Here is a 27396-nt window from a genome sequence, read left to right as displayed (position 1 = left end):
AGAAAAACCCAATTTGTATATATGAATGAAGAAACTCCTGTTGTTTGATTCCTGCTGTGTTCATGGAAATAGTACATTGTCCACTCTCCTTTAAACAAAATGAGTTGCAGAAAAGAAAAAGAAAAAAAATTGCCATCTGCCAAGAACACATTCTGTAACTGCAGTTCACATGCAAGAGTAATAAATTAATGAGAAGTTCATTTGCTTGTTCAGCATAAGAGTTTGCATTAAATATATTGTAACCATATTCAGTATGAAGCAAGATAAGCATTTAAGCTAGAAGAACAGACTATTAGCTCACAAAGAAAGTTCTAGAATTTTGTAATTGATAACAAAGAAAATCCTTTTGTGAACTCACACTAGGACTATGATTCTCATTTAGAAATAAAACAAATCCAGACATGAACTTTCACAACTGCTTGGAACAAAGTATGTGCCTTAGGAATTAGTACCAACCTTTAAGAAACAGTTTGCCTAATGTGGCCATAATATATATGTGAACTAGAACTGTTACTCCTGCATTTTTAAAAATTTAAAGATATTTAATTTAAAAAGGTTGAAACTTCTCAAAAGAAAACATGTACACAATTTGGATTTTAACAGATGATATTTTTCTAGATTTATTTTCTATTTAAATTATAAAACTGGACCAGAAATTGCATCCTTCTTTTTACTACTTCCTCCTTTTTCATTCTTTTCAGGAATAAAACAGAAGAAAGAAAAAAGAAAGAGAGAAAAGTGGAAACCCTTAATAAACCAGTGGTGCTAAAGTGGGTAAGATTCATGGTCTACAATGCCAAAGACTCTGTTTTTACAGTGAAACATTCAGAGACTGATTGGACTAACACAGTTCACAAAAACTATCACTACTTCATATGGATAAGAAATTGACATACCTGGAAAAACGTTATCGAGGTACCAAGAAAGTATTCCATAGAGAAATGTATCAAAGAGCATCATGTTAATGGAAAAAAGAAAACTATATTCATCTCCTTCCAAGGGACTGGTTCTGATGTTACCCCACTGTAAGCCAAGACCTTGTTCTTCATAGCGTGACAAGTATTCTGTACCAAAACCAAAAGCTACTTGAGAAAGCAAACTCTGGAATAAAGGAAAAATTATGTTAAACTCAGACAGGGGGATATTTTGTGAAAAAAAAAAAAAGACACCTTTTAGGGACATGGGAAAAAATTACAAAAGTTGTTTCACTTTTATATTGGCCTATAATGTTTAATTTTCTGAATGGCAAAAACTCTAAGCAGGTTTTAGCCATAATACACTGAATTGAACCTTGACTGTACTTTCTTTACCTGGCAACCCTCACAGATTGGAGCCTTTTCATTAATATCTCTGTTCAGAAAATACTATAGATGCACCTAGAAGTTTGCAGTGTACACCTCTGCCTATTTTGGAGAAAAAAATATTTCATGAGTGTATGGGGCAGGGCCACTACAAGTAACAAGACAGAAAGTACACCAGATGCACAGGATAAGGAAAACCACAACCATCTCTTCCCCATCATGTCTGCTAGCTGGTTCTCACACAACAAACTAATAAACCAGAGAGTATCTAAACATCCTCTTCAATACTCCATTGCAAAAACAGAGGAAGAAGAGGATGTAGTTCAGCCAGAAATGCCAGACCTCAGGAAAATGAGGGATTCCAACGGCAACTCTCAGTGAGGCATTATCATAGTGTGTTCAGTGAAGAATCTGGTTTTCAGCAGAACATTTGTTGTCCTTTAAATTTAAACTTCTCTATCTGACCCCCTACATGTGCACACCCTGCCCTTGTCATCCCTTAAACTAACCTCTAAACAACAAAGGTAAGACAAAAGTTTAGGAACAGACAGAAACATTCATGGCTTCTGGCCAGCAAATATCCTTCCTTACATGGAAGCCTCCTCCTTCCCTTTAAGGTGAAGAGAGAGTTGCTTTTATGCTTAAACCGTGTGCCAGTCTCAACGTTTCCTCTTAAATCAGAGTCTGTCAGGGGCCAACCTTATTGATTTCCAGAGTCAATGACGGGATCAAGTTTTGCACTTTATTGCCATAATTAGTAGAACTAAAGAGAAACACAAAATGGTAGAACTCTACATCTGTAGAGTACATCTGTTAAGAAAGCTGATTCATAGCCATATTTACACTTAGTTATAGCTTTTAAAGTGTTTAATTTTCTTTTTCCCTATAGATTTCCTAGTGGAAAGGGAGAACAGTGTTCTTTTACCTGTATTGTTGGAATGCTCAGTAAAGATGGGGAGACTGGTCTCAAACACTTGCTCCCCTTTCTGGCTCATTGGGCAACATAAAATCAGTCTGAATGATTTTGTAAGATCACAGTTCCATTTAAAAAAACAGCAAGAATTTTCCAGCTTCCCTGACTTGTTAAGTATCTTACCTAAAATGGAAGAGAACCAACAAGGACACACTGCATGGAGAACACCTACAAATTCTTAGATGAAAGGTATTTCTCAGAGCCTTGGCACTTGGGTTCAAATCCCAGCTCTACAGTCAAGTAAAGAATATCCTCTTATCCTTAGATATTATGGTGTTAATTAGGTTATAGTACATGAGAAAGATAACTCTCCCCATTTTGTGAATTGCTTTCATATTTATTAAACACACCAGAAGTTAAATTTGCTTTGACTTCTGAGGAGGTGTTCAAAACAATTTAAACAGTATGTTAATTTACTAGCCTTCAAAAAGTAAAATATAATTTTACTGAATTTTCGAAAAACCATGAAGATATCTCTTGCACTAGGCCAGCTAAAGGCTTACACACTTGCAGTCCTTAATGATTTGAGAGTGATTTAGAGGTGTCCCTCTCTGACTCAAAAAAGTAGAGAGGAAGAGACGTGCAATGCTTTGTAATTCATATATGCACTGTGAGAAGGGGAGCAAAGACACCAGAGAACCAGTGAAAGGCTTACTGCCAGGATCTTCAGATTAACAGTCACACGGTCTTGCCAGACAAAGCAGATGATGTGGGGCAGGTACAAGGTGAAGTAGATGACTCCACTGCAGGCAGCTGCCAGATTTGCTTTGGAGAAGAAGGTGCTGAACAAGAAACACTGCATTATGGTGGCTGTGGTGAATGTCAGTAGAAATAGAAAGAAGAGAACTGGATTGCTATAATGTAGTACTTGTCCACGCTGTAAGCAAAAGGAAAACATATAGAAATATTGCAGCTTTCTGAACTGGCAGAAAAGGTCAGAATTGCCATCAACATGTAACAGTAATGAGTAATAAGCTGGTCTTTCTCACCTAATAAGACTACTAACTCTCCCAGGTTGTAGTTTCAACAACTGAGGTCATTACAGTCATGAATTCTACATCTAACTTTATCCCTGCTCCTGGATTGTGACTTCAAGTCAGTCCTTATCAAAAGGCTACAGATTTATATAATCAAATATAGCAGCAAGCCCGTAATGTTTGGTTTGCAGGTAACTGAGATAAGATATAGTCCCTAGAGACAACATCCGAACTATCCTGAGAAATTACAAAAATAACAGTAATTCTGAGCCATTGAAGCAAAAGGTGGGTTGTTTTTTTAGGTTTTCCTGAAAGTTCTGTTTATGCAGTTTCTCTTTCCATGGAAATAGTGGCACAATTTCTAAGCAGGCAAGTACTGGATATTATACATGTACCATATATAGTGAGTTACAAGATGAAAAATCTTCAAATTATTATCTCTTTGATTTAAAAGAACAATTATTATTTACATGAGATGTGCATCTGCCTACAGAAAATACAACATACAGAAAAATCAGCCTGATGTATTGTTCTGTGAGGGATCTCACAATAAGTCTCTACTACTGAATTTATCCTTCTGTTCTCTGCCAAGTGCTGACACTGTTATGGGGTCTGCTTAGAAGAATGGGCAGGCTGCGTGCTGTGATCTAACAGGCCACCACCATTCACATCTCCCTATCAATGGCTACTATTCTTCCCCAACAGCAAACAGATATGAGCAGTGCAAACACAACGGTGAGTTTGAAAGTAGCAATCCTTACCATAATCAGTGCTGTGAGGAGGAATGTGCTCACAGCCATCATGAGAAAGCTGTCTAGGAACCAAGTGCACCAAATCACCCCATTAGTTATACCCCTGTTCTTCATAGCCTCTTTGAGACGCATTTCCTTCTCCAGTACGATACTCTTCACAGTCATGGACACTGAATATATCCAAGCCAGCACCATGAAGATGGGGAAGGCGCGGTTAAGGGTGATCATGAAGCTACCAAAGCAAGAAGGAAGAAATAAATTAAATTTCGTAAAACAGAGAAATATTGAGATGAAAAGTAAAAGGAGTGGGAAAGAATGCATTTATTAAATATGGAACTGGAAATTCTCAGTTTAAACATCAATAATGTATCACTAGTGAACTTCTCAAGCATCCTAAATATTAATGAACTAATGGTTGCTGCATTCCCATGAGCTAGACAAATGTTATTTCTAGTCACTATTATTTTACTATTATCTGGAAAGAATATTTCAAGACATATGCTAATGTTCACAATTTAGGAGTGTTGCTTTCTTTTTACGCTTCTAAGATTCACTGGCCAAAGAATTAATCAAATTAACCATTAAAAGCACCAGATGCTGCCAGCAAGACTGCTGAAATTCATAAAAACCATGACTCAGGGTATTGAATCTAGATGAGATGGAGATAATTTTCCCCATAGCAGCACTCACAGTGCTGGGCTTTGCATTGGTAGCTACAAAGGCATTAATAACACACCAGTGTTTTGGCTACTGCTGAGCAGTGGTGGCACAGCATCAGCACTGTCTCTCCAACATTCCCACTTCACCAGTAGGCTGGGGGTGGGCAAAATTTTGGGAGAGGACACAACTAGTACAGCTGACCCAAACTGATCAAAGAGATATTCCATATTCTGTACAATGGCTGCTCAGATATAAAAACTAAGAAAAAGGAGGAGAAAGTGAGGGGCATTCCATATTTACAATGTTAGTCTTCTGAAGTCACTTTTTCCAGAAGCAGCTGGACATTTCTTGCTGATGGGAAGTAGAGAATAAATCTTGGGAAGTTTTTTTTTGTTTTACTTTTGTGAAGAGCCTTATCTTGACCTATGAGTTGTTTTCCATCTTTATTTCTCTCTTCGTCTTGCTAAGGAAGAGAGTGATAGAGCAGCTCGATGGGCACCTGGCATCCAGTCAAAGTCAACTCACCACAGTCCTTGGCACCCAACACGAGGTGAGACAGCAGCAGTTTCATAGAAGCTTGCTATAGTTATAGTGGTTATTAAGTAGCAAGGTCCTGTGCAGGACACGGAGTTTGTCAGCTGCAGTGCTTATCTCTTTATTTTGCTGAGTCTGGGAACACATTAACAAAAATATTGTCTCCAAGCTTTGCCCTGGTATTGATGGCCTTGCCATGCCAGTGGAGTTAACCTGTGAAGAAGATGAGGGAATGCATCTCCATCTCCCTGGCTGGCATTGATGTGGATGGTTTTATCACTCAGGCTCCCAGGGTCCTTTTTCATCCTTATGTGAGCTGTTTAATACTACTAACTGACACTACCAATGTATTACCGGGTTTGTGGAATCCAGTGTTGTCCTGGTGTATGAGAAAGCAAATTTTGGCTGAGGAGATACTGCCATGTGCCCCGGGTGGGCAGGGTGTTGAGCAACTGGTGCCTGTGTGGCAGGGCATGTGGAGGGATTTGAGCAGGTTCATAGCACAGTTATCACCCCCTATACCCTGGGAATTTACACCTGAACAGGTAATCAACCTTGGCAAACTGACATCTCCCCTGAGAGGAGGGTGCCTGGCCTACCCCAGTGGAAACCAGCAACTTCTCATCCTGTACTGGAGCCTGGCCTGTGCCCATTGAGCCACAGTTGGGTACCCTCAGACTCACACTTGAGGCCAGGACCTGATGGCTGAGATAGGACCCAAACAGCAACTACAGTAATTGCCCAGTAGTGAAAAAGAAAAGGTGGACAAGGAGAACAGGTCCATATAATTGATTAGAAAGGGAGGAAGAAGAGGAGAGAGAGGAGAGGAAGAGGGTCTGATCAAGAAGATAGCCCTTAAGAAGGAAATTGAAGAAAGGATTGAGAGAATATAAACAGGCAAAAGAAATTACCTGGTGAGATTTTGGGGTGAAAAAGCTGAAAACATTTTCTATGAATTTGGCATTGTAATTTTTTCAATGAATTTACCCTGAAAATAAAATGGAGTTGATTCTTTAAAGGCCAAAAGCTCGGAGCTGCTAAAAACAAGGAGCCTTCAGTTTCCTAAATCAGAGCCCCACAGAACTACACTTTTGCCATATGCTATCATAGCTACTTCATTGTCAAAACAAAAGGTAAATCTTCACTTGTTCACCAAAGACATTCCTGAAGAGCAATCTGGCTCTTGCATATACACTTTAGGTCTAGGATTAATTCTGGTGCTTGAGGGACTTAAAATATTCAGCAATCCAGGTATTCAACAGAATTAAGACAAACTGCTTTTACTCACACATCATCCACAAAACATGGATATGGCATTTGCTGCAGATAAATTCCCAATGGCACTTCAGTGCTGGTCTGGGTCTTTATAATCCCATGCTCAATCATGTCTTGGAGATACGCAAAACCTCCCCAGATATAACGTAAATCATCCACAGGATCAGCTCTTGGACCAGGATCCCAGTACCTCAAAAGAAAATACATATGGAAATTATTTGGGTAAACAGTGGCTTTAGGGGAGGGTCATGGGGGAAATAAATAAATGAACTAATGAATAAAGTAATTAATCTTAGATATTGAAATTGTAGGGGTAGTGCCTGGACTTGTCTTTTCTAGACTTTATCAGACCACATTGCTGGAAAAAGTATGATCTGGAAGGTTTTTGTTTTCTTTCATTTTCTCTACACTGACTCAGAAGAGCAATTTTGGCCAAAAATGTACATAAAATAATCATGTATCAAAGTAACTGTTCTACAATAGAAATAATGGTATTTGGAATACAGTATCCTTGGAGATTAAACTGGAACAGCTGGATTGCAACTACCAGACACGATTATATTCCTCTGTAGACACTCCTGAGAAATAATTTCTGCTATCAAAATTTTAAGAGAGTCCTTTTAAGTGAATCCATTTGGAGAGGACTTGAGAAGGAACAGCAGAGAAGTTCTGCAGTCAAGGTGGAGGACAGATGAGTGACAATCCATGTAGGACTTCATGTCTGCCTTTCCCAGTGATGAAGCCAACTATAAACTTAAGCAGGTTACTGAACAGATTCTGAGCAGAGTAATTTCCTTTGCCATGTATTCCTGCACATATCCACTGATTCAGGCAGTTAAATGCCACCCTGACACCCGATCCCATCAGACCTCAGAAGCTCAGCAGGGTCAGCCCCGGTTAGTACTTGAATGGGAGACCTCCTGGCAATACCAGGGGCTGTAGGTTCTAGTCCTGAGGACTTCACTGTCACTGTTCAAGCTTGCTCGGCTGTGGCAGATGAACCTGAGGAGTTAAAGGGTGGGGCCAGTTCTGCACACCCTGTGCCTGACCTAAAAAAACCACTGCGCAGGCTTGAAGGGCTCACCCACGTGGGGAAAGCCCTTCCCAAATCTTCCTTTGCTAAGCCTTGCCATACATATACATACATACCCACTGCTTCACTTATTACAAAAGTGGTACCACTTATGTTTGTACCTGGTAACTGGAGATGGATTCTGCACTGCATTACATAGTAACTATTAACAAACACAGTTGGATTTCACTTATGTATCCAGTGCAGGTTCTAATATCCTTATGTCTCATGTTATGGCAGGCAAGAACTGTGAAGCAACCGTCACTCACCTGTCTTTGATTTTGTTTGTTTTCTCCACTGCATCTATGTCCATCCGGATCTTGTATGTCACATGTGGTGGGAGATTGCTGGTTGTAGGTTCTAGGTCTGGGAAAACCACACCAGCCCAGAATTTGTTTTCCTCTAGTAGGTAAAGGGCTTGACGAGTCAATTGAGTTTCATCAAGATAACCTTCAAATTTATCCAAGGTCAAGCACTACAAATAATTACAGAGAGAAAAATTTCATAGGAATAGACTAGTAAGAGCTATACATTAAAGCAAACATCAGTGGTTGAAAAGGAAGGTAGGTTCATCTGAAATAGTTGCTCTTTTCAGCTTTAAAAGTTTATGCTGAAACTATTAAAAGTTGACTCTACCTACCTCCTGAAACTCTCCTCAAAAAGACAAATTCAAAACACACAGCATTATGAATATAAGCTCAGAGCATAATTCTTCCTAAAAAGAAAAGAACTGTACTTCTCAGATTTAACATTGCTGTGGTCAGTGTGAGTGGAAGGAATAATTTTGAAAGTAGATTATTTCTGATATTTAAGGATTGCTTCCTTCAAGCTCAAGACATTTCCACCCTCACAAGTAAGAAATCAAGAAATGGTGGCCACAAAAGCAGCAGCTGCTGTTGCAATCTAAGTATGACAGGGTAAATTTTGACATACCTGTACAAAATGTATAGCCAGTACTAAGTTCCACATTAACTAATTAGACAGAATAAAAGAATTTTTAAAAATATATTTAAGCCACTGTCATCATCCAGGCATGAAAACATGAATTCTGCCACTTGGACTATGCTTGGAAGGTTCCCTCAAAAAGGCAAATATCTGCCTTAGAAAGGCTAAAGCTACAGCACAGATGAGGTCCTGGTATCAGAAACTGTTTCCGCTGTCCTTGTCCAGAACATTAAATTAACTCAGCTATAAAATAAATCTAGCCACAAGAACCTTTTCGCAGTCCATTTCAATCAAAACATTATCCTTTTTCATTCTGGGACTTTTTTTCAGCCTAGGAAGTGACTGAATGAACACTAGGGAGACGAAGGATGACTGATCCATAAGAAAAGCATGTTGACCACGGACTTCAGCTGAAAAACATTTTGTCAAGCTAAGCACTGGGAAAGTCAAAGCATGTATTTAAATCTTAATGTTTCTTAAGTGTTTAGACATCTATTCCTATGTAATACCAGACAATTAGTTGATCTATCTTACTGGTAATACTGTGTCCCTGTTGAATTCTGACATGTGATTAACGTGCTGGCTTAAGTTAACAAGCTTCAGCTACCTCGGTAATTAACTGTCTTCTTTCCTAGTCTCTGTCATTGCTACAAAATGTATTCTTACCACTCCATATACAAAACAAAATCATCAAAATCTAAGCTCTTTATGTTCCTCCATTTAGCTCCTGCTTAAAAGGCATGCTAAGACAAAGACTTTGTACATCATAAACTCTAGCATTAGTTGCCTGTAAAATTAAGACTTATAATTGTATATTTAGGTTCTGCCCTTCAGAACTGGCAGGACATTATGAGAGAGCAGAAGAATTTAACCCCAATGGACTGGAAAGACGCTTTGTGAATTACCTTGCTTCATAAAATTCCAACAAACTAACTTGTTTGATCTTATCTTTGCAACCATCTCTTCCAAGTCAAAAACCAAAAATCACACCACATCAAAGGGCTTATAAAGGCAGTTTGTTATTTAATCTTAAAAACTCCTTTACTTAACCTTTCCCTGTGGTAAATTATGCTCTGTTGCCTTTAAAACTTGAATTATCACAATTTAATGGGATCTACGTGAAAATATATTTTTTAACTCACAACAAAACAGCGTTTTAACTGATAACCTTAAATTTGGAACTTTACTCTTCCTGGTGTTTTCAAGTGTTCATTTTCCTAGTTTGCTTCAGAAAATTAAACTACATAGAATTTCATATCAGAAAGCAAAATAAGGTAGAAAAAGTCTCTGATTTGCTTGCCAGAAGAGAAATCAAATCAGATTGATGGCTCAAGTCCTATTAATTTTTTGAGTGCACATCTATCTCACATGGTTAACTGAGTTCAGTGTCTGGAGGATCATTTCCTATTTCTTTACCAGGAAAAATTATTTTAAAGGTACTTGTTGCAGCTTATGATTTTAACCTACTTGTCTGTTACTACAGACCCCAGTACTGCCTAACCATCTTTAAGATATCGTCCAGAATTATTCCCAGAGAGGGTAGGGCTGGCCTTACCTCCAAATACTGACTGAGCAAACGCAGAACTTGGTCTGCAACACTGAAGATGTTCCGCCAGTCAAAGTCTGCCATTCCCTTCTCTCGGCTCCTTGGAGATCCATTGTGGAGAAAGTTGATTATGTGCTCAGCAGTTAACCCTTCAGCACCCAGTTGGCTGTTCAAGAAGTCCCTCACTGTAGGGTGCTTCAGAGAGTCCTGAGAAACACACCAGGACAGTTTCACTACAGTGCTGTCTTTCCATGCCCTGGCCCTGTTTAGCTAGGAAGGTTTCCATTTCCATAGCTCTTTTGAGATAGCAACAAGTATGAAAGGGTATGCTAAGCAATTAATTTTACAAATGGGTAATTGCATAACTGCATGTGAGATTTGAAGAATGGATGAAAAGAAATTTACCCTTGACTATTGCATTCCTTCCTTATAAGCAAGAGATAAATATTATAAATGTCTAATTCAATATAGAACTGCTTCATAAAATTTAACTATGGGCAGTAATTGCAGCTGATCAAAGTCATATCTGACAGATGCAGAAATAAGCAATTTCCCAAAGTAGCAAACTGTTGGCCCAGCAAAAGGAAGGTCCTATATATTTGCCTGTACAGAATCAAAGCAAATCAAGTTGTCTGCTCTTGAGGGACATTTTGGAGAGACAGGGAAGAAGCAGTTGCTGCCTTTATTAAGAAGGCATTAACCAGATTCTTGACTGCCCAGATCTGAGCTTTTGTCGCAGAGATGCTGTAATGCATCTATCACTTGCCTTCAAACTAGGCCCAGTAAACAAGCCAGTAGCCTTGAAGGCCACAGATTCCTTGCTGCAAAGGCTGTGCTTCCAGCCAAACCTTTACAATTAATTATCTTCTCCATTAGTAAAAACAAAGGATGGTGAAAAGCTTTTCTTACTGGGGATCCCCGCTAAGTTACAACATACACGGATCATATTCATTTGCAGGCTGCTTTGAAAGAAGTACCACAGCTGAGGTCCTATTTCTTCCCAAGCTTTGGTCAACAGTCTGAGGCGTTCAAGTTCCTCAAAAGTGGAGTTTGCCTGATGAAAAAAACAGCAGAAAAGAGTGTTAGAAGTCAAAGGAGATAAACTAACAGAACTTATGACCCATCCAAGATTCAGTGACAGAAACCTATAATTTACAAATGCTGTAGTTTTTACCTTCAAAACTAAATAAACATTGATAAAATTCTGTAATGGAAAAATGTAATGGAAAAAACAAGTGCACCTTAAGTATAGTTAACCTCAATTCCTTTAAACACTGAAACTTCAGGTAGAACTATTTATTCCTCTCTTTTCCCCCTGGACTGTTTCTCTCCATTAAGAACTAAAAAGAAAGATGATGTGGGTAGATGAATGAATAGGAGGCAATTGGAAAAGACAGATACTCTCATAGTTAAGATGTGAAATGTTGAGCTGCTGTAAATCTGATGTTCTCCTGTGTGAATATGAGCAGCAGTTCTGTGCCTTGTACAGATGCTGAGAGTAAGTGAATTGCTGGTTATTAGGTGGCCAAAACCCAGGTCATATGTGACCTTGGTTGAACTGCTCAGATCAATTTCACCCAACTTCAAACCTTTTGCTGAATAGTCCAGATTCCATCATATTTTCATGAAGTGAAAATTATTTAGAATTTCAACAGATATAATATTAAGCCATGATGTTGCAATTGGTTTGCTGTCTCTCGGTGTTAGGTCTCCATGAGCCTATCCAAGCCTCACACCTGCCCCATTTAAATATTTACTAGCACAGAGCTCTTCATGTTCCTACCTCTGTAAGACAAATGTAAATATTACTATTTTCACTAGTGTAAATGTGGAATCACACCAACAAAAGGCTGCCTGAGTGAGCAGAAAAAAGCATGTACAAGGACCAAGATGGAATGAATCAGTGCAGACCTCTCTCCTGTTTTTTAAATAAAGATTAACTGTGCTTCCTCTGATTGGAATCAGAACAAATGGAGTTCTGAGAAGAAAATCTGATTAGGCTGAGATAGTTAGGTCACTGTTTTTCAAAAGATGCAGTTTTTAAGAAATATACATTTTTTAATTTCAGAACTTCTTACATTTTTTAGGATTTGCCGTACAGAAGGTGAATCAGGAGCAAAGAGAATTTTTCCCATCAGCAGGGGCTTCACAGCACTCCAGGCTATTTTGGTTAAAGGGTTTGATTCCAAGTTCTGGATCAATGCATTACAAAAGGGTGCTAAAGACAAAAAGAGAGACAGTCTTTATGCAACCCTACACAAATCCTGTCATATACAACATCCTACAGGGTTTTTTATTGGCAATATGTACAGTTTAAAGCATTTTGAATCTGAATGGGTTAAAGCACATTCTGCAATATAGAAGTACAACATCTGAATGGTTAGAAAAGACTATTTCATAGATATTGGAGTTGTAAAGTACACACTATGGAAATTGGAAAAACAAACATAAATAACCATTTGAAAGTTACTGTTAATTATATGGTATTTCAAATGGAAGGAAACTAGACAGCTCAAAACTTACTGAGCAATTTTGAGCTTTAATTGCTTTACTTCTAATGACCTAGCTCTGTTGTATTGTAGTTGATCCTGATACAAAGTAGATCCAGCAGGCTTGGATGTTGAAATCTGGAACAGTTCAGAACTGGATTCTACAATAACTTACAACTAAACATTTTAATATAAATATTTTTATCTTACTTCTGCACTACGAAGTAATTAGTTTACTTGGATAGCATGCACTTATTTTGTTCCCTGGCTGAAGAAATGGAGTACTGGGACTTTTACAGGTCTTTTGAATGTTCATACATAAGTAGAGCCAAATATCAACACAAACAGTGAAAGGTAGGAGTCTCTATAAGCAAAGTGTGCTGTACTTTCTGTACTTCGTAAATATGCAACCACATCTATCACAGCAGACGGGACACAGAAACACACTGCCAGCTATAACATGGGTGGTAGGACACAAAAAATTGCTGGTGAGCTCACTGTAGAGAAAAACTAAATTGCAAACAGAAGAGGACCTAATAAAAAGATAAAATAGCCAAAGGTAGAAAAGGTACAATTGGTTTCTCTTTGCATTGTCTCCTACTACAATAGAAAGAACTGAGGAAATCAAAGCAACAGGAAGTGGTAAATTGAAATATTTTCTACGTAAAATGTAATCATGCTGTAAGACATTACTGCTACAGAACATATGTACTTTTATGCAGTAAGAGAACAGCCACCATGTATCAAATGGAGTATTATTTAAAAGGAGAGATTACTAAACTCCTGTGTTCCAGGTCATCAAACAAGTTAAGAGAAAAAAAAGAATTTAGAAAAAATATTTTGGAGAAAAGTAATTCCAGAATACAGCACTGTCTTTTCCTGAATCTTCTTCAGAGGCATCTTGTTGTTACAGTTATCAATAGCATATAAGATAAAACAGAGGGACTGTCTTAATTTCGATGATGACTGTGTTTCTGCCTCCATATTAAAAGCAAATGCATATGTCTGTCAGTTGTCAATTCCTGGGATTCTCTCTTTCCAGCAGCTATGGAGTACTTATGAAGTAAAATCATTTCAACTGCCTCTCATTTCCTGAACTAACTTCTTGAAAATGTTATTTTATAAAAGGAACAGTGGTATTCTAACATAAGTTGCACCTGTCTACAATCTCTTAATGATTTGGTGGAAAAACTTACTGGTTGTATTATCATAAACATAACTGGATTTCTTCCTTGTTGAGTCAATCCCCAGGAAAGCTTTGTAGTTGTTATCTTCATACCAGTTGAATGAAAGCACTCTGGATCCACCTCCTTCAGGGTAGCCACAGAAAAGATCCGATAGGGAACTCACCACGTGGCCTAAGGATTCTGGCCTTCCATCTTGTACAAATGGTTGCAGGACCACCAAAAAGTCCTGAACACTTTGCTTCCTGGCTAGCTGCAGTAAGACAAGACTTTGTTAATTGCAAACTTCAAAGCAGGTAAGTATCTGGTGAGGTCTCACTTGTGACCAGATGGTAAAGCACTAATGCAGTCAGAACCTCATCATTTTATCTCCTCTGTCCTGGCCACAGGCACCATTTTCAGTTCTTGTTCTTTCATATCTTTTCTGAAGAAAAGAAGACACTTCACAATTGCCAGTGCTTATGTCTACATTTATTCTGTAATAATAGAATAATTATTTTTTAAGGAATCAGATCTTCCAAACAAGTCTGGTTTTCCCCTGGTAAAGCAGGGAACTGGAACATAAAAAGAACAAAGGAAAACAAGGACTATTGTGCTACACAGAAAAGCAATCTATTAGATCACTTACCTTTTGTACTGCCTGGGAGACATTAGACAGCACCCTCCCCCAGGCTCTCAGGTCAGCACCTGGTGAGTTTCTGTCCAACACAGTGGGAAGCTGTGAACACACAAGATATACACAGGAGTGTTGTATAGTTTCTCCATGACAACAGCTATTACAGTGAAAACAAAATCCAAATGGCATCTCTTTAGCTCAAACACTTTATTTGGAACAGTATCTTATAAGCCTGTCTTGTGGGGCCACAAATCCAGTACTCATGTGCAGACTCACACAGTGGGCTGTGGTGTAAGTATTCTTTCTAATACAAGATCAAAATAATCACAGGTCACCAAAAATACAGCTTGGGATTGTTCCGCACATCTAAGCCCATCGTGCCAAAAGGTGCAAAAATGGAGGAGGAATGCAGGAACTGGGATTTCTGAGAAGCTGCTTCACACAGAGGCTACTCTTCCAGTGAGATCTACCAGCTCGTGGTAACTTCCAAATTTAGCACAGTGTGATACAGAAGCTCCCATTTACCATGCACGCAGTGCATCAAAATACACTTTTCTTGTCCCCTAAGGGGAACCAGTCTCTGGAAAGATTATACAGGGTTCTTGTAGCACTTGCCTTTACCTGGTCTTTTTGAAACTGTGAAGAACAGGTATTGTAAGCAACCTGTAAATAGCTGGGAAGTGTAGTGTGCATATTCACAGGAAGGTATTAAATGCTGAAGATCTACCTTAAAAGTACTGTGGCATGAATTCTCTGCTACTTCTGCAAGCATCTGATTTATGAAAATTTAGGAGTATAGTTTTAGAAATGGAAAACAGTTTCAGAAGCTGACTAAAGACTTTTGTCAGGACTGGTAAAATCACATGGGAACAATGACTGACAACGCTACAATCAGTGCTATAATAATCAGTGATTTGCTGGTGTGTCAATTAAAGCTTCTGGTATCCTATGCTCCCAGTTTTGAGCAACTCAGAGCTGAAAAAAATCCATGTTAAATTAATGATGATGCTACACTGCTGCGGCAGAGAAGCCCAATCAATAATTCCTAGGTTCATATACCCTGCCAGGTTCTATACAGCAAACTGACAATGTGATTGCTTCATGACACTAAATTATAAGGTGAAAACTAGCAAATTAAATTAATTGTTGAAAAAGGAAAAGCATGATCATCCCATATCCATATCCTTACATTTGCAGGGGTAAATAAACAAAGACCACTTGGAAAATTGGTGACATATTACAAAAAAATTCTTGAAGGGCAATGCAATATCAGACAAAAGAAATGACAACATAAGGCAGGACGATTGTGTTACTACTTACCAGCTGAAATAACTTAAAGAAATCAACATTTGCATACAAGGCATCTTCTACTCTCTGTAGACTTTCCTGGGACAAGGCACACATGGCCTTGTGTACAGAAGGGAGACCTCTGCGGCTGCTGAAGATAATAAAGCGGTCCAGGAGCTCCTCACTGCAAGCAATGTCCTTCAGAGTCAAGCTAGGGACCCCATAGGCAAACTGCAACCAAAACCAGTGTTTCATTTACTGTTGTGAAACTTTCATATTGCCCAGGAACAATTAAAACTTATCAAAAGTGGTAACCTTGATCCTAGTCTCTGCTATTATTTTAATGAACGTCAGAAAAATGTGGTCAGCTGAAACATCAACTCTTGAATCACTTCACTAGATGCTAAGCTCAATCACCTTGCCTTCAGGCACATATTTCCTCTTCTCATTAGTGATTCTTCCTCTCATTTCAAAAGTTCTTGTGAATCATTCTCCCTTCCTCTCTCTCATCTAAGCACACTTGAGGCCATGCCACCCATCCTTGTGGCTAAGGAGGGATAGCTACAGCTTGCTGGAAATTACTGTTCCAGGACTGACTGATGGCACTACGTCACTCTATACCTTTTATGTTTAGTTTGGTTATATTTTTGCTGTCAATTGCATTCCACTGAATCTCAAGCTTTGATTTCCCTCAGTGTTTTATTTCATAGTGATGACTATTCCACTGCAATGCTTTCCCACAGCCCATTATCCATTACCACTGTGCACAGGCATACAGCCAGGATTTACAAAGCCATTTTACATTAAAGCACACCCATCTACTGATTACTGCTTCTAATATAAACATGAAACAGAAAAAGCCCAAATTTTTATCTTTAGTGTTCAACCACTGGAAACAGATTAGTTCATAGTTAAACCAATGTAAATGCAGAATAACTCCATATAAATCAGATTTACTTGGGATTTACGTTTTTGTTATAGAATACTCTTGGTAGTCTATGATTAAGTCCTACTTACTTTATAATGGACAGAATACATTGCAATATAATAAAAAGTAGCACTGGAAATTGCTCATAAGCTCATGTTCCCATCCTCTATTCATCTCCTTTCACAGTACAAGTTGTAAGGAAAAAAAGCTCAGAACACCGTGATGACTGTAAATGCTTACTGTGCTTGAGACAAACACAGACCTTCACATAAAAAGAACTATACACTGATACAGTATCAATAGGCTAAATGAATTTAATAAGCTGCATAGAAAAAAAATTGTCAAAATCTACCCAGAATAAAATTTTCTTTAGAAAAATAATATGCTGAGCATTGCAATCTCTAAGACTTATACATAAAAACAAACACATCACATCCATACCAGGTCAGACATAGGTGCATATTTGTTTCTTATTTAGCAAATTAAGAAGTTCACCTAAGAGATTCTAAACATGAAAATTTTATATCTGCAAACCTCCTCCAGTTTGCAGCTGCGACTTGTTTGGTGGTATCTCTAAAGAGAATATTTAAACACATGGAGGAATGAGAAAAAACTTAATCATTTGTTTTGGAGAATAGATTCAAGCTTGAGGAGTTATGCATTAAGTGCTTTATCTGTCAGAAGCTATCAACAAAAGTGTGAGTGTGGCTGTGGAAAGTCAGCATCCAGAATACAAAAGGCATTTGCAGGGAGGTCTAGTACCACATTGTATTTTGTCTGCTATGGCTGCCCTGAGTTCCAGCTTATGGAGCTGCAGTTGGGAAATAAAAAAGGCATCTGAATTACACACAGACTGTGTATTGGAATTATGATGCAAAAAAGGGATGTGAATTTCTAGCTAAAGTAACTGAGAGACACTATCATCACTACACCTGTACTCATATAAAGGCATTGTTAACATGAGATAGAGTGTGGAGAGAGGCAGAATGCAAAAGAAGGAATGCTAAGGGGAAATACAGTCCATCTTGCTTAAAACCTCCAAATTCAAACACCCCTGCCCTCCCTCAGACTGGAACACATGAATCAGAAATAACTGAGTTTATGTCAGTGACAGAATTTGCTTATTTGTTTAGTCATTTACGTCCCAAGGACGTGTGATAAGAGCATTTTTTAGCCATATATGCCTGATCTGGCATGACCCTCATCATGCAGTGTGAACTGCAATGAAACTGAGCTGCACAGGGATGCAGCCAGGGAACTTTGCTTTGACTTGTGAAATCAGGAAACAGTGACATTAACATCACTGAGAAGGATAAACACAGAAAAAACCCACACACACAAAAAAAGAGAGGTATTTACAAACTCTAACTGCATTTCAAGAATGTTCATGAACAGATGGGGTTAGAAAAACATTAAACCTCCACCCTTCCAATTTTTCCAGTAGGGTGGGCTGCTGCCAATCTTTCCTGAACTTCTTTTTGTGTTTTAACATCAGTCTCTTATCCTTATCTTAGAATGACTCAAAAAAGCAGGCCTTTAGAGGGAAACGTCAATACTTTTTTTTTTAATTGATGTGTCACTGTTTGGCCAAAGCTGGCAAGACGAAGCCCAAATTATTTTTTCAGCTAGTTGGCTGTTTGATCAGGTTTAGCTTTTAGCTCTGTGTGTCATTTCCTGACTCCCGGGCGGCTCAGACCTAGATCTGCAGCCAGCTGTTGGCAACAGTCAGGCTTTTGTAAACAAGTTGCTTTCGGTTCATCAGCTCTGTGCCATCAGAGTGAGGGGGAAAGGGTATACAGCAATATGCAAGCAAACAGAGGGCAGAGAAGCTTGAAGAACTAGAGATGAACTATCACAGTTCAGGATGAAGCCAAGCATAGATCCAGGATCTAGTCATTGCTCTGCAACTTCTACTTCAACCATACTAAGTCTAGCCCAAGAAACTTGCTTAACAAGAAGGTCTACAGATATGAAGCAATTTATCTCTCACATGAAATGTTCAGTTCCTATTGAAAATAATTCTCTTGCCATCTCTTGAAAATTCTGAGATTAGTTTTTCTGCATCAGTTTCTCCTGGAGGAAGTATTCACAGCAATTTCTTTCCTCCTAGTTGTAAATCAGCTCTAGTGAAATGATCTTGTATTCCTGTGATTACTGCTAAAAAGAAGACAGGACAGTAAAAGTGGTATTTAATAGCAGATGTCCTTCAGCTTCCTCTCTAAGAAGTGTTCAGATATCTTTAATTTCCAGCAATCGTGGGCAGTTAAATGCCTCCCTGACATCCGATCCCGTCAGATCTCGGAAGCTAAGCAGGGTCAGCCCCGGATTAGTACTTGGATGGGAGACCTCCTGGGAAATGCCGGGTGCTGTAGGTTCTAGTCCTGAGGACTTCACTGGCACTGTCCAAGCTCGCTCGGCTGTGGCAGATGAACCTCAGGACTTAAACGGTGGGGCCAGTTCTGCGCACGCTGAGCCTCACCTAAAATCCACTGCGCAGGCTGGAAGGGCACACCCACGTGGGGGACAGCCCTTCCCAAATCTTCGTTCACGAAGTTTGGCCATACATACATACAATTTCCAGCATAAGAGAACTATATCTCTTTCTGCTTTAGCACAGAAAACACAGCAGAAAGACACCAGCAGGTTTCAATGATATTTTCAGTGGTGGTGTTGAAAACTTCAGTCCTGCACACACCAGCAAGCAGAAGTTTCAACAGCAGATGAATGAATGCCACTAGGGAGCTAGTAGAAACTAACACAGAAGCACCCAGTCCTCCTGACACAGCAGATCTGCCGCGAAGAAGAAGTCAGAGACTAACAGGGAAAGAGAAGCCCGGTAAGATATCTATATATTTACTTCTTGTCACAAGCAGTAAGGAAGTAAATTTTCACCATCTCAGCCGATATGGAGGTGTGAAAATAAGGAGTGCATATCAATGACAGTGGCTTTGGTATGATCATGTGGTATTGCTTCATGATAAAGTGAGGAGAGGGCTGGGCTTCCCTGGTACTAATCAAGAATAGAGCAGATAAGTTATCTGATTACTGACTACACCAGCTGGAACTTGTGCTGCTAAAAAGGAAGTGCATGCAAGTGCATGAATGCCCTCCCTCTTTCTGGTCACACACAGTTCCAGCATTTGTGTTTTTTGTGGCAGTGAAAAAAAGGAATTGTGTCTTTCAGCCTCAGTTATTCACTTGCTTCCACCCACACACTAACACAGTGCAGAAACTGTTCCAGAATTCCGATTCAGCAACATTCATTCATTAGTACAGCATTCCTCACACAGCTCCCAGCACCAGTATATGCAGAGGCAGAGACAGCCTGTGCTTGGTCAAACAGTCCCCTGCTTAGCTGCTTCAGGAGGGATTTGACCTGTAGTTTTCACTCTGAATTTTCTGAGCGGATCTATTATTCAGTCAGAATCTAAGAAAGTGCATCTGCTTCTCTACTCCCACTTATTCATGATGTGAGACAATGCCAAAAAGCCGCCATATTACTCTGCTGACACTGGGACAGAGAATAATAAATTAAGAACCTCCAATAATTCTCTCTTGTTATTCCTCAGGACTACTGTTGCACAAGGGTGCTTTATGCTTTTGAATCAAGTCTTCGGTCATGGGGACGGATGCATTGCTTGGCAGTATCGTTTCTTGATGCTCATTATTTGGAAGCAACAACAGCATTGAATAAATACCTACATTTAATGCATATTCAAAATGCTTTTTTAAAGACAAAACAAACAATCTCTTCTTCTAGATTTATAAAAAACAAAGAGAGAAGTTGCACAAACAACCCATACGACATTAGGTGCCCTGGGCCCAAGGCCCTCACCGAGGCTACTTTGCACATAAAACTCAAGAGAGTCTTTCCTCACAGAAAACAGCTTGGTAACTGTGAAACTCTACCCACCTGTTCAGGGCGCACTTGAGCATTAATAAGCTGGTAAACAACAAAATCTGTGAGGCCAACATTTTCCAGCAAGAAGGAAGTGAGGGTCTCCCCATCTTTCAAAATGTCTAGAATTCGTATTCCTCTTCCTGGATGAAGAAAGGAATGCACAGATCAGTGAGATACCAAACAAAGGAACCTAAAGAACAACTCACACCCTGGCTTACACCTTCAAAAAGAATGTACTTTGGCTCATATACTGAGTAGTGACTAACAGGGTCTAAAATTATTTTTGCCATTCAAAACCATTTTAATCCTTTGTTGGGGAATGATAATCAGAAAACGCTGAGTGTTCTGCCTCTGCAAACCTGATCTCTCAAAGATGTTTCAGACTAGAGCTACAGTGATGGATGCACTGAAAGCAGCTCTGACTGCATTTGAAAGTGTCTGCCTTTTTTTTTAATTTAATGTTTTATTTTAAATGTTCAGATTCAAGTACACTACTGTTGTTAGTGTCCTTTCTTCTAGGCCTTGTGTAAATAACTTTAGCCAACCCTTTACATTTACACTAATTTATCCCAATTAATTTTAGCTAGTTCATCTTATTCTCTAGCATAACAGAAGTGACCATTAAGAATCTTCCCCAACACAAAACTCAGTTTCCTTGGAGAAGCAGAAATTGTAGTTTATGCTTCTTTTTATACTAGTTTAACAACTACTAAATTAAAAACTGGCAAATCTTCAGGCAAATCAACATTAAATTAAACACATGTAAGAGGTCACCAAACTTCCTTAATCCTGTCTAGAACAATATTAAAAGTACTGCTGCTTCAAAAGTCAAACAGTGCCAATCCTTTTTAAATTGTCTTGCTTACAAATCATACTAATGAGAATTCTGCCTCAGTATGGTCCAAGACAAAAGCTTGGGAAGTTAATGTTGCTCATGTCCATTGAATACTACAGTCTTTTTAAAGGGTAGTTCATACAGCATTAAGAAACTCTGGTAAAGAATGCTTGAAAAGCACTAGTTCTCCTAGTCTTTAGAATAGGGAATAAAAACTGCCAGGAGCAGCACGTATCCCACTGGCATCGGGAACACAACTTTAGGTATCTCCACATAAACATGCACAAATGTACTGCTGGGAACTCCAACCTGGGAGTTAAGCAGAGTCTTAGCACAGTTTGCCAACTAACTAACTTCCACAATTCCATCTGCAATAAGCATGTTCTGGCCTAAGACTGCAGGGGCTGAGCAGGACTTCTTCAATTGTTTCTCTATGGATTTATTCAAGCAGTGAACACTGAAAACAATAGTAGGGGACTGCCCCTCACGTTCTCACTGATGCCTTTCCTGGCACCCAGGCATCATGGAGGAAAAAGCACATTTTAAGAATACATCTCATCAAACGGTTCAGTGCAGGGGGAGAATGGGACAAGGAAGGTCTCAAGAGTTAGATATGGTTTAAGGAATCAGAAGAAGGAGCAATCTCAACTCTGACATTTGCTAAATGGCAAAGGATTTGGAGAATGGGACATATCAATTCTCAAAGCCAGTCCCTTTTTATGCCTTTAGTTTTAGGAATATATTTTCAAATTCTGTGCTTAAATTTCAAATATTAAATAAAAAATTATTATTATATCATTTCTTATTTTCCTCCAGGACTGTGTTTTAAGTGTGGAAGGTTGTTTTAAATAAAAATTAATGCAGTCAATTTGCTATTTGCAGTCTTTTTATATGAAGTGTTCAATGCCTTCTTTATCAAAACAAGGGGAAAGTGTTTCCTTCTTCACTGCTCCATACCTGGTTTAGGTAACACTTGTAACAAGGTACCTCTAAGCACTTCTCTGGGCTATGCTCCTAGTATGTGTTCAGGGATGTTCCCAGCATTCCATTCCTCTGCATCTTCCAGTGACACTTTCTTACTGCTTCTGCCTCTACTGTAATAATTAATAATGAAGTCTCTTTAGCCACATGTTTTACTTTGGGTGGTGAGATATCCATGCTTTTGTGTTTTGAGTTTTTTCTACTCTTATTTAAGGAAGATGCTTGTAGAATGGAGTTGATCATCCCTCTCCTCTCTTAAATGCCAAGTGTTACAGCACTGAACAGGTTTTAACTTACCCTAACAGCAAGCAGAGTAACAGCTACACATGAAATACATTTTAATGCTGCCAGTCTACAGAGTAACTACTATCCAGTTCTCAGAAGGAAAAATTATATAGTCTAAAGGATATAGACAAAACAATTACCTGCAATTCTTTCAGGATTAGTTCTCATTGTTTCCATAAACTGAGTCATAATGATCAGTTCTTCCCAGATTCTGCCAAGGTCGCGGATTTCAGGGGCTTCCAGTAAGAGTTCCTGAGCATCTTTATATACCCTTGCAAGGCTGTAAAAAGAAATAGTGAACAAACAATAATTTCAGATTGATGATTCTTGAGAAACTTTTATGTTAAAAAAAAGGGCAAAGTTGACTTTCTCTGTGTTATTTTTTTCTCAGTCTCAGGTAGTGTGAGATTCAGTTAAATTTGGAAGTCCACAGAAGCTTCAAGAGGGCTACTGGTGTTGCAGAAGGTTGGCCTCTCCTATATTAGCCATGCTGATCTTGCTGGGGAGACAGGACCTTCCCCAGACTGCACACATCTCACAGTTATGGTGCCAATCTGCTCTGGTTCTGGCCCAGACTCAGCTCCAGCATTTGAATGGGGCACCCTGGGCACATGCAGCACTGCTCAGCCAGGTAAGGCACATAGAATCATTCAGAAACAGAATCTTCCTCCCTCTCTAACATCAGTCCCCTCCAATGTAAGGGTGGTGTTTAGGTCACTTCAGAACATTTCTTCTAGGAGTGGCAGGAAAACACAAGTGACAAATGGTCACAGGCAGCTGTTCACCTACTGTTTCTGGGTTAGAACATGCAGATGCCATCAGGTCCTGTGCTTATGAACAAGTATAGAAAATTCTTATTATCAGGGGAGGCCATTATATTTCTTTAACAGTATTATGTTTTTCCATATGTGGAATTGCATACGTCAACCCTCATGACTTATTTTAGCTTACAGGAAACAGCAAATGGGAAGGACCAAATTCTTTCATAAAACACAATGTATTTATTTCCGCTGTAATGCACTGAATTTACTCTGACTGCCAAAGCGACAGTTTGCACTGTAAGTAACCTAGAAAGGCCACAATGTATAGGAAACAGAACCCTCTAGCTTCACTGTGTGATTGGCTATACCCCCCCAAACCTGTTCAGCTATTTTTCAACCCTGTTTGCTAGGAAAAAAAGGCCAAGTGGTAAGTTAACTCCAAGCTACAGACTTTCACATGACTGGTGCTTCAAAGGCCTTGACATAGATAGCTCATTAATTTTAACCACTGGATGCTCCAAAGTGGATTTGCAAAGGAAGACTTGGAGCATTTTTTGTATTTTTTCTAATAGGTTTTCACTCTAAGGGTCCTTGTCTGCTATGCTGTCTTTCATGACTCAGCTATAACAAACAATGCAATAAAGCACTCCCACAGCTCTTTCTAAATAACAGTCAGGAAACCTCCCATCCTTCTATTTTGCTGACAAGCTTAGTACTGAAGGTTACTGTGCTGATTAAAGTCTCACAAGGATACAGCCAAGACAGGTGCCACATAAGAAGTGGCAGTGAAGGTTTTTCTTTTCTGCTACTTCATTAGAACTCTCATTCAGAAGGGACAACTCAAGTGATGAGAAAAGAAGGCTTAGGGGTTTCATGCTCTTACATCAAAAAGATCTGCCCCCAGACATTCAGTAAGCAGTCAACAACAGAAAGAATAAATTTTCTTAAAGGAACATGTGCTTCCTAGAGACTAATACAAGTGAAGTCTTCCTTCAAAAGGCCCAAACCTCTCATCATAAGCTGTTTCAACTTCACTGACCATTGTTAGCATGACACCCATATACTAGAATTGAAAATTTTTGCCTTCCACTGTTTGCATGCTGGTGTCTTAATGCTCACCTTTCCCTTTTCATTCACACCACAGAACTATTCTTTAAAATATTCCTGGGTGCACTAAGGGACCTTTCTAAGCAGGCTGAGGATACTCCATCCTTTAATTGATGCCCACTCAACAGGTGCCAAGAGCAGGCCACCAGCATTGCCTAGCAGGCCTGTATTGCTGCAACCCAGTCTCATATATACAACTCTGCTTACATGGAATTTTTGTAGTTGGACACTACTCCTGGACCCTCTCCATGGGTTGGGCTGCGGAAACAGGGATTGTTCATGTTACAGAAGATGCCATGTAACCATGGCAATGTTCCTGCCGATGGCATTGCCTTGTTTGGGAAGTGACCTAAAGTATGGAAACACAAAATATAAATTGTTAGGTGTCTTTTCTAATGCGGCCTATGGGAATCTAAATAGCATGATGAGTTGGCTCACTAAAGAAGGAATGTGATAGGAATCCTATAGGTTTATCTTTTGCCAAGGAGAAAGAAGTCATCAGTATAACCAATAAGGCTGTTTTCAACAGGAATAAATTTTGAACTATTGTGTGAGTGTGTGGGTGTTAATAGGTAGTGAGGTAGTACTTTTTTAGTAACAGAATTACAGAAATTCAAAACTTGATAGCATCTCAGGACTTCATGTATGTCTGACCAGAAAGGACCTCATGGGAAAACTAGAGCACTTTTTTTCCTCCTCACTGGTAATTCTTACAACATATGGCTATAAATAGCTAAGCTACTTGAACTAAAGTCTGTTCTTCTGCCACTGGAAAACAATAGTCCACAAAGAGGTGCCGGTATCTCTGTCTAAGAACTTCTAGCTACTACCTAGAACAAGTCAGATCATTATAACATCTTAAATGTTCTTACATTCGTGTTGGCGATACAGGGGATTCGCTTTCCTCAGCCAGACAAGGGCAAGAAATAATGACAGAGGCCATACAAGCTCCACTAGAAAACGAAGCTGGAAAAAAAAAGAACAACACAATTTAAAAATAAATGTTAGAAATAAACTACCATAAAGTCACTAAGCAACTAACAGGATGAGGCCTCTTCTCCCAGCAGCAATGCCCAGTGCAGCATGTGCCCATGGCTATTCTTTGCCTCTTTCACCATTTGAACAGGACACCTACAAAGAGCAAGCATTTATCAGAGTGCCATGAAGCAGTACCACTAACTCAGTGGGTTCTCCACCTCTTCTAAGGAAATATCTAAGCACCCTGTCTGAGGTAAAAACAGGCAGCAAGTAGTGGATGACTCTACAAGGAATAGATAACAAGACATAAAAAGTGTGGGGTTTGTATCCACACTCTAACAGCGCTGGGCTCATTAGCAGGCTGTCAGTGCACTGTGCTTACTGAAAGGTAAAAGACTTCAGCCCAAGCTTAACACTCTTTGACCTTTATTTTTGCTTCTTTTTGTCATCATTCATTTCAACATTATTAATTTCCTAATACAGGTAGAACTTTATACATTAAAATCATACACTTTAGTCAATAACATAGAGGATCCCACCAAAGGCCACTTTATTGTCTAGATCTTTCAGTACACTTAGAACAGTCACTGGCTCCTGTGTCATGACAGAAAATCAAGGGCACTGGTATACCACAGTGCAACATCCTGCCTGGTTTTCAGTCTGTTTCCTCCCCTCCTGTGTTTCAGTTTGTTTTACTGCCTCTGTGTGCTTTGGCAGAGGCTTGAAACTACAATCCTTTCATCCTGTGACACAGGCTTTGGGCTCTGAGGAACAACAGTGGGATTTTTGTGTCCAGACACGTGGCACTTTTTTGCTCCTCCCAACAAGAGTCAGGACAAGTACCTTCAGCACCAGGGTTGTAGCACATGCACAGGAAAGCCCTCCTTGCTTCTTTACCTTTGCTCCTTCCTTTCCAGCTAGGTACCAAAAACATAACAATGATGCATGTAGCAGCAGAACCAAAAGACAGGATGTGTCACATGTGAATGTTGTTTTGGACAAGAGAGCATAATTAAGAAAAGTTTTTTTTGAGCAGCCCTGTTTTTATCATTATAGTTTTGTCTAATAGCTTTGGTTAAGTAGAACAAACCCTTACAGCAAAAGGGTAGAAAGCTTTACAGAGGCAACAATTTCCTATTTAGTATTTTTTTTCTCTTGTGAGGCTTTCTTTTGTAAAGCAGAACAAAACAAAAAAACCCACCTACCACCACCTAGGAAGTTATGCTTGCCTAATATTTTTAAAGCCAGACAGAATCTTGCCAGCAGCAAAGGGCAGATGATACAATTAGGGAAGGAAACCTGACAGCTGTTGTGCACAGCTCAGAAACACAACGTTACAGACTTTCCTGCAGGGCCCACAAGGGCTGATCAACACCCATTGCCATCCATTTGGTAAGGCATTTGGGACAAGCACTACACACCCATAAATTCAGATGGGCAAGATGTGGGGAGACAGGTCATCACCTTTGTTGCAGAGTTAATCTTTGTTAATACTCAGATGTAGATTCTTTCTTCATCACCAGGAAATACAAAATCCTCAGACTTGAATTTGGTAATTCCTCTCTGTCTGAGCTAACTAGTTTGGAAAGGATTAAAGTCTAAAGCACAAGGGAGGCTTTCTTTCAAGCTGGTACACAGTGTGTCGTGCGGTAAGGACGGACCAAATGCTGTCTGCCCTCTGATTCTTTCCTGTGAACCTTCTCCTGAGGACACATAGGTGTCTCAGAATTCACTTAAGTATCAGAAAGCAGCCCACAAGCCTGCAGAACCACAAGATAAATAGTCAGAAATCCCAGCAACATACACAGAGAAATGTGGCCCATATGAAGATCATGTTTGATTCTTTGAGAGATTAGTGGTTTTTATATGCTGATAAATGTACCAGTCACTTAATCCAGTGGAGTGCACAGTCCAAAGCTGAAATCCAAAGACTAATACTTTACTTTTTGTCTTTTCCGGAGGATCCAGTTCTTCCAGAGTAGAAGTCTGACTTGTCTAAAGAAGCTCAT

General features: G+C 39.3%; 1 protein-coding gene across 1 annotated transcript in view; it reads right to left on the bottom strand.

Moving 5' to 3' along the window:
• Window positions 1–27396, bottom strand: part of ABCA4 (ATP binding cassette subfamily A member 4) — a 61172-nt gene extending 33776 nt beyond the window's left edge. The window contains exons 1-16 of the mRNA XM_071565668.1: window positions 27331–27396; window positions 25282–25375; window positions 24617–24758; window positions 22682–22821; window positions 20453–20580; window positions 15645–15842; window positions 14337–14426; window positions 13721–13961; window positions 12114–12253; window positions 10973–11089; window positions 10045–10242; window positions 7814–8019; window positions 6486–6662; window positions 4013–4235; window positions 2930–3151; window positions 897–1101 (exon numbers count right to left, since the gene is read on the bottom strand). Coding sequence (XP_071421769.1) covers window positions 897–1101; window positions 2930–3151; window positions 4013–4235; window positions 6486–6662; window positions 7814–8019; window positions 10045–10242; window positions 10973–11089; window positions 12114–12253; window positions 13721–13961; window positions 14337–14426; window positions 15645–15842; window positions 20453–20580; window positions 22682–22821; window positions 24617–24758; window positions 25282–25375; window positions 27331–27396 — 2587 coding nt within the window. The remainder of the gene's footprint in view (window positions 1–896; window positions 1102–2929; window positions 3152–4012; window positions 4236–6485; window positions 6663–7813; window positions 8020–10044; window positions 10243–10972; window positions 11090–12113; window positions 12254–13720; window positions 13962–14336; window positions 14427–15644; window positions 15843–20452; window positions 20581–22681; window positions 22822–24616; window positions 24759–25281; window positions 25376–27330) is intronic.

Source organism: Pithys albifrons, chromosome 10 (genome assembly GCF_047495875.1).
Source record: "Pithys albifrons albifrons isolate INPA30051 chromosome 10, PitAlb_v1, whole genome shotgun sequence".
NCBI lineage: Eukaryota > Metazoa > Chordata > Aves > Passeriformes > Thamnophilidae > Pithys > Pithys albifrons.
The sequence above is the reverse complement of the archived record's forward strand: the minus strand, read 5'-3'. Positions and strand labels throughout refer to the sequence as shown.